The sequence below is a fragment of the Peromyscus leucopus genome, chromosome 1 (genome assembly GCF_004664715.2).
Source record: "Peromyscus leucopus breed LL Stock chromosome 1, UCI_PerLeu_2.1, whole genome shotgun sequence".
Taxonomy (NCBI): domain Eukaryota; kingdom Metazoa; phylum Chordata; class Mammalia; order Rodentia; family Cricetidae; genus Peromyscus; species Peromyscus leucopus.
Window position 1 is genome coordinate 188,481,164 of NC_051063.1, and position 10,802 is coordinate 188,491,965.

The 10,802-nt window shown below is 38.8% G+C and overlaps 1 protein-coding gene and 1 non-coding gene across 2 annotated transcripts in view; one reads left to right on the top strand and one right to left on the bottom strand.

The window, feature by feature from the left end:
* The window catches only part of LOC114683966 (zinc finger protein 729-like), a 279,247-nt gene extending 269,673 nt beyond the window's left edge, over positions 1 to 9,574 (top strand). The window contains exons 9-11 of the mRNA XM_037200066.1: positions 1,671 to 1,797; positions 2,515 to 2,607; positions 7,470 to 9,574. Coding sequence (XP_037055961.1) covers positions 1,671 to 1,797; positions 2,515 to 2,607; positions 7,470 to 9,388 — 2,139 coding nt within the window. The 3' untranslated portion in view covers positions 9,389 to 9,574. The remainder of the gene's footprint in view (positions 1 to 1,670; positions 1,798 to 2,514; positions 2,608 to 7,469) is intronic.
* Positions 3,726 to 3,827, bottom strand: LOC114683983. The gene has a single exon (XR_003733221.1). It is a non-coding gene; the product is annotated as a U6 spliceosomal RNA (small nuclear RNA).
* Positions 9,575 to 10,802: the final 1,228 nt, after the last annotated feature.

Sequence of the window (10,802 nt, forward strand, 5' to 3'; positions counted from 1 at the left end):
ATTGATAATCAGAGAAATGTGTTGATACCCGATTGCTACAGAGAATGCGGGCATGTATCCTTATATATCAGTGAGGAGGGCCGTGTTCAGCAGAGGCTCCATTTGAGGACTCTGTGAGATTTCCTTAAACGACTTTTCTGGAAGTGCACATTCAGACTCAGACACCTGGACTGCCTTGCTGTTGTCACTGAACTGTTTATGAGAAAGTAGTCTTAGACAAGATCGTACTGTCTGTGAGCCTCATGCAGAATATTTAAGCTCTCTAATGAGTGCAGAGTACTGCGATTCTGTGTGTCATCTTGGCTTAAAGCAGGGTTCTCAGCCTGTGGGTCATGACCCCTTTGGCAAACCTAGAACTGTATTAAAAGGTCACAGCTTTAAGGAGGTTGAGAGCCACTGGCCTAAAGTGATACTCTTGTTGGCAGATTCAGATTGTAGTTTCTTTGCTTCTCTCTTTTTTTGTTTGTTTGTTTGATTTTTCAAGACAAGGTTTCTCTATAGTCCTGACTGTCCTAGAACTCACTCTGTAGTTGCTGGCCTCGAACTCACAGAGATCTGCCTGCCTCTGCCTCTCTAGTTCTAGGATCGAACTAGTGGTGGAGTTGCCACCACTGCTCAGCCCTAGTTTTTATATGTACTTCAGAGTTGCCAAAATATTCTCATAAAATAATCTCATTATGTCGTGAATGTTTGGAAGCATTAGTGGTATGGATTGTTGCTGCTTCCTTCTTACTTTGAGAAAACCAGAACTCTCTGACAGATTGACTGACTCACTTATTTATGTTATTTATTTATTTATTCACTTATTTATTTATTTATTTATTTATTTATTTATTTATTTATTACATTGAGACAGTGTCTCACTTTGCAGCTTTGGTCTGGAACTCACTATGTAAACCTGGAATGCAAAGCAATTTGCCTACCTCTACCTCCTGAATGGGATTTAAGATGTGTTCCACCACACCTGGTATTTGAAAACCATTTGACATTAAATTCATCCATAAATTCTGCCTCCCAAGTTCTGCCTCTTTGCTCTACAGAATTGTGTATCTAGAGCATTGATCCTAGATCCTTAGCTCACCAGAGCTTATTAGAATACAGTTCGGCCAGGGAGTGGTGGTGCACGCCTTTAATCTCAGCATTGGAGAGGCAGAGGCAAGCATATCTCTGTGAGTTTGAGGCCAGCTTGGTCTACAGAGTGAGTTCCAGGTCAGGCTCCAAAGCTACACAGAGAAACCCTGTCTCGAAATAAAAAAAAAAAGAAAAAAAGAATACAGTCCAATAAGACCTAACTGTGGAAAATATTGATCCAGTGTCTCTGTTTTAGGGAGGTATTCAGAAGCACAGTTTTGCTTATCACAAGTTTTCTGTCTGAGATGCCTACACTGTGATTCTATGTTAAACGAACACAGCCTTGATAAAAAGGTATATTTCTCTGTCCACACCTTGAATTTATATCTTATATGCCCTAAAAATATATTGTTTCTGGGAATATAATGTCATCCTATTTTCCCATAGTTAGACAATGCAGTTTTGAGTGTGATTAGTCCAGAAAGCATCTTACTGGATAACAGTGCTCCTCCATTTACAGCAGAAAAAATGGCCCGATTTCTCTTGTACTCTTTGTATCCAGGAAAGTGCTATACATGGTAAATTTATTTTCATTTCAGGGTCTGTTGACATTCCGGGATGTGGCTGTGGACATCTCCCAGGAGGAGTGGGAATACCTGGATTCTGCTCAGAGGGCTTTGTACATTGATGTGATGTTGGAGAATTACAGCAACCTGATCTCTGTGGGTGAGAATATTTTTCTCAAAGAATTCATAACTGATCCTTGGTATATACCTACTGTGTAGATGTGGATACTCTCTGGTTAGCTGTCTTAGAAACTATAGGAAACTAGGTAATGTTAACTAATACATCTTCCTGGTATTTGATGTTTTCATCATGTTTTCCCTTTTGAAGGCATTTTGAAGGCTTCCTTTCAGGTCCACAATACATTCACAGACCTGGCAGTAGGTGTTTCCACCCACATCTTAAAGTATCATTTCCAGGATTGCATTGGATTCATTCAGAAACTGATCATATTCCTATCCACATCCCAATGTTCTATTTCCATTTGATATACTCCAAGAGAGATAATATTCCCACCAAATCCTGAAGTTCTATTTCCATCATTGCATTTGACTCAGTTTTAACAGGAAGCAAAACTCAGCCTGGAAACTGAAAATGCTCCCTAAATATTCTTAAGCTTTATTTATTTTATTTTATGCATGGGTGTTAGCCTGCATGTAACATGAGTGCTCAGAGTGCCCAACTAAGCCAGCAGAAGGTAGCAAATGCCCTGAGTCTGAAGTTACAGAGGGATGTGAGCTTCCATAAGTACGAGGAACCAAAACTGGGTCCTTTCCACCATTGAGCTATTTACTTAGGACTTCTATTATTTCATCTTTTTAGATACCTAGTACGTTCTATAGAATCCAGCAAAATCATGTGCCACTTTCTAATACACAGGTATTATTGCCTGCAAGGCAGACCTGGTCCCCTGTCTGGAGCAAATCCAAGTTCCCTGGAATGTGAAGAGAGAGGAGATAGTGACCAGACCAGGTAGGGGTGAGTGAATGAACAGGACAGAAGTGAGAGATTCTAGTGAAAGAGGAAGGAAAAACAGAAAATGGTTCTGCCATGTTCTGTCTCACTGGAGTTAATTTTTGTCACTTTACTTAGTACTATGCCCTCAAGATGCATTCTACTGTAAATGTTAGAAGATGTTGTTCTTATTGCACAGGTATTATCTTGGAAGTACTACTAGTATGCAAATGAAATTTTATTTGACTATGAGGTAGAGGGATTCTGTCTTAGTAATGATTCATGTCTTCAGTTACTGTCCTTAGGCCAATACTAAGTGATTTTAATTGCTATAATTTTTTTGTTTGTTGGTTTGTTTTTCCAGACAAGGTTTCTCTGAGTTGCCCTGGCTGTCTTGGAACTCACTTTGTAGACCAGACTAGCCTCAAACTCTCAGAGATCTGCCTTCCTCTGCCTCTTGAGTGCTGGGATTAAAGCCATGTGCCACAATGCCTGGCACATTCATCATTTCTTTTTATGATTGTTCAATTAGTAAGACAGGATTCATCCTGCAGCATGTTCTTTTAAGTTTGAGTAGACTGATGTGTCCTTCCATGTGGGTGAGTCTCGGAAGGGCTGCCAGCAATAATACATGTCTCATGCTGTTTGTGTGCTTCTTTCCAGACCTGACATTCTGTCTATTATCATCATCTATCGTTACATGGTAGATATTGAAAGGTTCTATAATCATCATGTATTTTTTCATCATGTATTATTTTTTCATTCCTTTCAATGATTGTTTCATGTATTAGGAAAATATGCTATGAAATGCATCCATATAAAATCCTTTATAGGGAATGGACCATTTTATTCTTGGTTAGTATTCTTTATTTTAATTTTGATGGTGTTGATTTGAATTGCCTGTTATTTTACTTGAATACTTCAGTTCTTTATTGCTATCTATAGTCATGTGATCCCTTTTCTCTTTCTTTTCATTTTGTTTTGTTTTGTTTATTTCAAGACAGGGTTTCTTTGTTTAGCCTTGGCTATCCTAGGACTAGTTCTGTGTGAATAGGCTGGTCTTGAACCCACTTGAGAACCACCTGCCTCTTCCTGAGATTAAGGGCATGTACCACCACTGCCCAGAATTTGATTTTCTTAATATGGAATCCTTCATGAATTTGCATGTCACCCTTGTGCAGGGGCAATTCTAATCTGTATGTCATTCCAGTTTTAGTGTAAGCGCTGTCCATGAGCGCACCATTGGGTACAGTCTTACTCACTATTGTTGTTAAGAGACACCATGACCAAGGGAACTCTTAGGAAAGAAAGCATTTAATTGGAGGTTTGAGTATAGTTTCAAAGGGTTAGTCAGTTATCATCATGGTGGGGTGCTGTGGGATGTTCTGTATGTTAAATGTTTTGCTCTGATTGATTAATAAATAAAACACTGATTGGCCAGTATTCAGGCAGGAAGTATAGGCAGGAAAAGGAGAGCGGAAAATTCTGGGAAGTGGAAGGCTGAGTCAGAAAGATGCTGCCAGCCCCCGCCGCCATAACAAGTGAGATGTAAGGTACCCGTAAGCCACAAGCCGTGTGGCAATTTATAGACTAATAAAAATGGGTTAATTTAAGATAGAAGAACTAGATAGCTAGAAGCCTGAGCCATTAGGCCAAACAGTTTAAATAGTATGCCTCTGTGTGTTTACTCGGTTGGGTCTGAGTGGCTCCAGGACTGGTGGGTGAGAGAGATTTGTCCTGACCGTGGGCCAGGCAGGACTGGAGAAAACTTCAGCCACAGTGGGGAGCATGTGGGAGGCAGGATGGCATGGTGCTGGAACAGTAGTTGAGCACTCTACATCTTAACCCAAAGGCAGCAGAGTGACACCTGGCCTGGTGTTAGCTATTAAAACCTCAGAGTTCACTCCCAGCAATACTTTTCTAACAAGGGCACAATTCCTAATCCTTTCTCAGTTCATCAGCTGAGGACTAAGCATGCAAATATATGAGCCTGTGAAATGCATTCTCATTCAAACCACCACAGATATCTTATTAAAATTTCTTCATTCAACATTTTGTGTCCTTAGATTTGAAGTGGATTTATGGCAGAAAATATATATTTTAATCTAATTCTTTTTTCTTAAATTCATTTTAATTTTTATGTATCTATGTATGTATCCATCCCCGCCCCCCCCCCTCCCCCAGACAGGGTTTCTCTGTGTAGCTTTCAAGCCTATCCTGGAACTCACTCTGTAGATCCGGCTGGCCTCAAACTCACAGAGATCTGCCTGCCTCTGCCTCTTGAGTGCTGGGATTAAAAGTGTGTACCACCACCACCCGGCTTTATGCATGTAATTTTTGTGTATGGAGGCTTTGTCTGCATGTATGTTTGTACAAAACTTGTGTACCTGGTACCCTTGGATGCCCTGGAGCTGAAGTTACAGACGGCTGGAGTTGCCATGTGCATGTTACATATTCAGCCTGGGTCCTCTGGAAGAGCACCCACTGAGCCGTCTCTCCAGCCGCTCTGTCTCAATTCTTGAAGCAATTTTGCATCTTCTACTTCGATATGATTTTAAGAAAATCACTGAAAGTAACGAACATACTAACACTTTTTACAAAGTTTTCTGTATTTCTCATGACTATCTTAACTTCTTTACTATTCATATTAATTTTTACTGTTTTCATTCTATTATAAAGTTCAGTCATGATCCTTTATAATTATTTTATTTTTGCATACTACAGGGCTTGCCAAAGCCAGCACCTGAAAATATGTCAACTGGTTATATATAAAGTGATTTCATATAAAAACACATCCACATCCTACACATTCTTTTTGTTTGTTTTGTTTTGTTTTTAGAGACAGGGTTCTCTCTGTGTAGTTTTGGTGCCTGTCTGGATCTCACTCTGTAGACAAGGCTGGCCTCTAACTCATAAAAATCTACCTGGCTCTGCCTCCCAAGTGCTGGGATTAAAGGCATGCGCCACCACTGCCCGGCTCCTACACATTTTTTGGGTTCCAGTGTCTGTGGCACTGATATTCTGATCAAGAAGAATGGAATCTCACTGTTACTGTTTTATACTTTCAGAACTAGTCTTGTATATGTCCTTAAGACAGTGGCACACAGTTGTTTTGTCTGGTGAATCTCTCATAGTTCCGTGTTTAACTTTCTGAGCCCTGTTTCTGCTGCTGACTTGAAACCTGCTCTGTTCCAGTTTTCTCTCTCATTCATCGCACACAGAATTTATTGCTTTTCAACACTGGGCTTTCTATCTTGGCCTTCCACTAATTTTAGTATTCTAATTAGAGAAAGAAAAAAATTGTCTGAATATCTAAGAAGTGATTATCCTTGTTCCTTCCTTACTTAAACTTAATGTCTTATTCTACTGTGTAATGGCAAGCTCCTAATTATTTTAGCAGTCTTGCTGAACAATGTTGTCAGTGAATGTTGGTTTTGTTATGTACTATATGCTAGCACGAGAATATGAAATTTTCTATACTACCACATTGCTAATGTCTTCAAGTTGGAGTAATATTGTAGGTTATAATCTAACATGAGTTCATGAAGTAGGATATCTCTGTAATTTCCTTTCTTGCAGCCATGTCTTCATATTACATGTATTGGCTTTCCCCATGGGAGAAACACACAAAGATCCTTCCAGAAAACAACCTTAGAAATCAGTGGAAGTAGTGAGTGACCTTTATAATTTCTATTTAAGGAAAGACAGGGAACACAGGACTGACTTTGTAGATACCAGACAGTATAGGGTTTGAAATAAAGAGTGCATAACAACTACCCATGACATCCCTGCCCCGTTTGATCTTCAGCTTTGGATACTTAGCAAAAGTACTTTCTTTACATCCATTACTTTCAATTATTTTTATGTGTCTTTAAGAAAAAAAAATCTCTATCATGATTTTTGTTTGTTTGTTTTTGAGACAGGATCTCTCTATGTAGCTCTGGCTATTCTGGGACTCGATATGTAGACCAGGCTGGAGTAGAATTCACAGAGACCTGCCTGCCTCTGTCTGATAAATTCTGGGATTAACGTCATGCTGTACCATACCTAGCTCTATCAAGTTTATAAGAAAAAAATTTAAACTTAAAAGAAATTTGAATATTCTGAGGAAGGATGTGCAAGCAATACACTTATTAAGTGGAGATATTTTAGATTTAAATAGTTATATAATATTTCTGAGGGAATTTTGGCAGAGTAACATTTTTCAAATGTAATCCATCAGAGAGCTCTGTTCCCAAAGTTTACTGTTTCTTCAACTATTTGTCCTACTTTTTTACAAATACAGTTTAGATAAGGACTAAAAGGCTGTTATCTGTGGTGGAGATCAGAGTGGAGTTTCTTCTGAGCATCCATGCAGTAGCTTCCACACAATGATAGTGAAAGGGAAGTCTTTGCTAAGAGCTCTGTGTAAGCAGAGTTCTTCTGTGTCTCAGTAGTCACTCCCAGATAACCATACAGATACTTATTATTAATATAAATGCTCGGCCGATAGTTTAGGCTGGTTACTAGCTAACTCTCACATTTTAAATTAACCCATATTTCTTATCTCTGCCACGTGGTGGTACCTTGCTTCAGCACTGCGTGTTTATCTCCTGCTTCCTCAGTATCTCACTTGAGACTTCTCAGATTCTGCCCTTCTTCTCTTAGCATCCTCTGTGTCTTGCTATCCCCACAATACCTCCTGCCTAGCTACTGGCCAGTAAGCTCTTTTATTAATCCAATCAGAAGGTGCCTTGGCAAAGACACATCTTTACAGTGTACAAAAAAATTATTCCATAACAGCTCTTTTCTAGAGAATTGTATTTACTTAGAGAACGCAGATATTGAATCTGTTTCATCATGCATCAAACCTATTCACCCTAATTGTGCTCTTTTTCTAGAGTACCAACAGATGTGTGGCGAATCTGAGAAGGTCTTTGATCAAAACTCAAAGTGTATTGTCTATGAGCAGGTGGCTGTTCAACAGATGTTGTGCGAATCCCCCAAATGGACACTGTACAAAACAAATAATACTACAGAAAACTGCTACAAAAACAGATGGATACAAAATCACAGGGATGACTATATTGAATCAATACACTTCAGTAGACATGAAAGCATGCACACTGGAGAAGAACTTTGCAAATATAAAGATGTTGGCAAATCTTTAAGATTATTTTCAAACATAAGTCAGAGTCATGGAATCTTCATAGGAAAGAAAGAGTATAAATATAACAAATGTGATCAGTCTTTTGGATTTACCCCCAAGCTTGTACAGGTAAGAATTCATAATGGAGAAAAACCACACTACTTCAGGGAATGTGGGAAATCCTTCAGGACCTGCTCAAGCCTCAGTACACATCAGAGAACTTGTACTGGAAAGAAACTATGGAAATGCACAGAATGTGACAAGTCCTTTAAGTGGTTATCCGACCTTAAAACCCATTACAGAATTCATCCTGGCGAGAAACCTTTCAAATGTAAGAAATGTGACAAATCTTTTACCTACTGCTCATCTCTTAAAGAACATCAGAACATCCATGAGGGAAAACTTTATCAATGTCAGGAATGTGACAAATCCTTTACCTACTGCTCATCTCTTAGAGAACATCAGAATATGCATGCTGGAAAACTTTACAAATGTTGGAAATGTAACAAGTCCTTTACCCGGTGCTCATCTCTTAGAGCACATGAGAAAATTCACACTGGTGAAAAACCTTTCCAATGTAAGGAATGTAGTAGGTCCTTTTATATGCTGTCCCAACTTAGAAAACATGACAGAACCCATACCGGAGAGAAACCTTACAAATGTCAGGAATGTGACAAATCCTTTACCTACTGCTCATCTCTTAAAGAACATCAGAATATGCATGCTGGAAAATTTTATAAATGTCAGGAATGTGACAAATCCTTTACCCGGTGCTCATCTCTTAGAACACACGAGAAAATTCATACTGGAGAAAAACCTTACAAATGTAAAGAATGTGGTAAGTCTTTTTATATATTGTCCCAACTTAAAAAACATGACAGAACCCATACCGGAGAGAAACCTTACAAATGTAAGGAATGTGACAAATCCTTTACCCAGTGTTCAACCCTTAGAATACATCAGAAAATTCATGCTGGAGAGAAACCCTACAAATGTAAAGAATGTGGTAAGTGCTTTTGTAAGTTGTCATACCTTAAAGTCCATTACAGAACCCATACTGGAGAGAAACCTTACCAATGTAAAAAATGTGGTAAGGGCTTTTCTCAGTTGTCCTGTCTTAAAAGCCATGACAGAATCCATACTGGAGAGAAACCTTACAAATGTAGTCAATGTGACAGATCCTTTACGCACTGCTCAACTTGTAGGAGACATCAGAGCACTCATGCTGCAAAACTTTATAAATGTGAGGAATGTGACAAATCCTTCGCTAAACATTCTTCTCTTAAAACACATCAGAAAACCCACGCAGGAGAGAAACCTCATAGTTGTAAAGAATGTGGTAAGGCCTTCTATCAACTATCACACCTTAAAGTCCATTACAGAATCCACACTGGAGAGAAACCTTACAAATGTTATGAATGTGACAAATCATTTACCAAATCTTCATCTCTTAGAACACATCAGAAAATCCATGCAGGAGAGAAACCTCATGGTTGTAAAGAATGTGGTAAAGCCTTCTATCACTTATCACACCTTAACATCCATTACAGAATTCATACAGGAGAGAAACCTTACAAATGTAGTGAATGTGGCAAATCCTTTACCACGTTGGCAAACCTTAAAAGACATCAGAAAATTCATACTGGAGAAAAAACTTTCCATAGTAAATAATGTGGTATATGCTTTTTCAGAGCTCTGTTCATAGGGACCAAAGCAGTCTCCACACTAGAGAATCATTATGAACTTGAGAAACTTGTGAAAGCCTTGAAGGAATTGTTGAATCTTACAAAACATCAAGAGTTTATAGTGAGGAAAAATTCTGAATATGTGGCCATGTGGGAAGCCTTTAATTAAAACATTTTAGCCGGGCTGTGGTGGTGCATGCCTTTAATCCCAGCACTCGGGAGGCAGAACCAGGCAGATCGCTGTGAGTTTGAGGCCAGCCTGGGCTACCAAGTGAGCTCCTGAGCTCCAGGAAAGGCGCAAAACTACTCAGAGAAACCCTGTCTCGAAAAACCAAAATAAATAAATAAAAATAAAACATTTTACTTTATCAACCTCAAAAAATTCATAGTGAAGACAATCTGTGTCACCAAGCCTTTAATTATTTCCTGAAATGTACAACAGAAAATTTATATTAGAGAGAAATCAGATAAATGTTTACCATTGTGCTCTATTCATGCCTCATTGCACATTAAAAATTCCACTGTAAGAAACCAGAAGAAATTCACTGAATTTGTCAATGTCTTTACTTATTGCTAAACAGTAGACATCTGAAAAGTCTTCCTGAAGGAAAACCCAAGAAAACGCTTTCAGAAAGACTTTTTTACCTCTTCAAAACATTCATTGTGGAGTGAAAACCTATTAATAGCAAGATGGTGAGAACTTTATAGAGATGATCTTGTGACTGTGACAATGTGTATGCTCATGCACAGCTAGAAAATCCCTAAGGGTATGCAGGAAAATTATTTTTCAGTTCTCTAGAAAATTGGGGAAGTATTTAGTAAAAATGCCGAGCATAGTTGTTGGAATTCTGTCCACTCCTCCAGCTATGTGACTGCACATGTGCAGTTCAGCAGCAAAGTAAGGGGCCTTATGTCCTACGTAATCCGTAGAGTAGCTCTGTAAGCCATGTGCGCATGTGCAGGGAAATCCCTAAGAAGTGGATCACAGACCCCTCCTCCCTCTTCCTCTTGTTTTCCTCCTCCTCCCAACTCTCTGCACATGTCTTCCACAGGCCTGGTCACTCTCTTCTGTCCTTCCCCTCTCCTAATAAAACTCTGCTCTGATATGGGTTTTGTTGTGCCTCTTGACCTTTCTCGAACTGGTAACAGCACAGCACATTAAAACCAACAATAGTAATAATAGAAGATTCATATACAAATACTAAGACACAAGCCAGTGTATTACAAAGAAGAAAACTAAATATATGCAAAATCGTCACATATTTCAGTGGAATAGGATTTTTTGATTTGAGTAAATAAGAAACATTTTTATATTGTAAGCATTGAAATTGGCTGACATAAGTACAGTTGGTTAGATTACACTGAAAAGCATCAAATAATTTGTATCAATTGTTGCATCA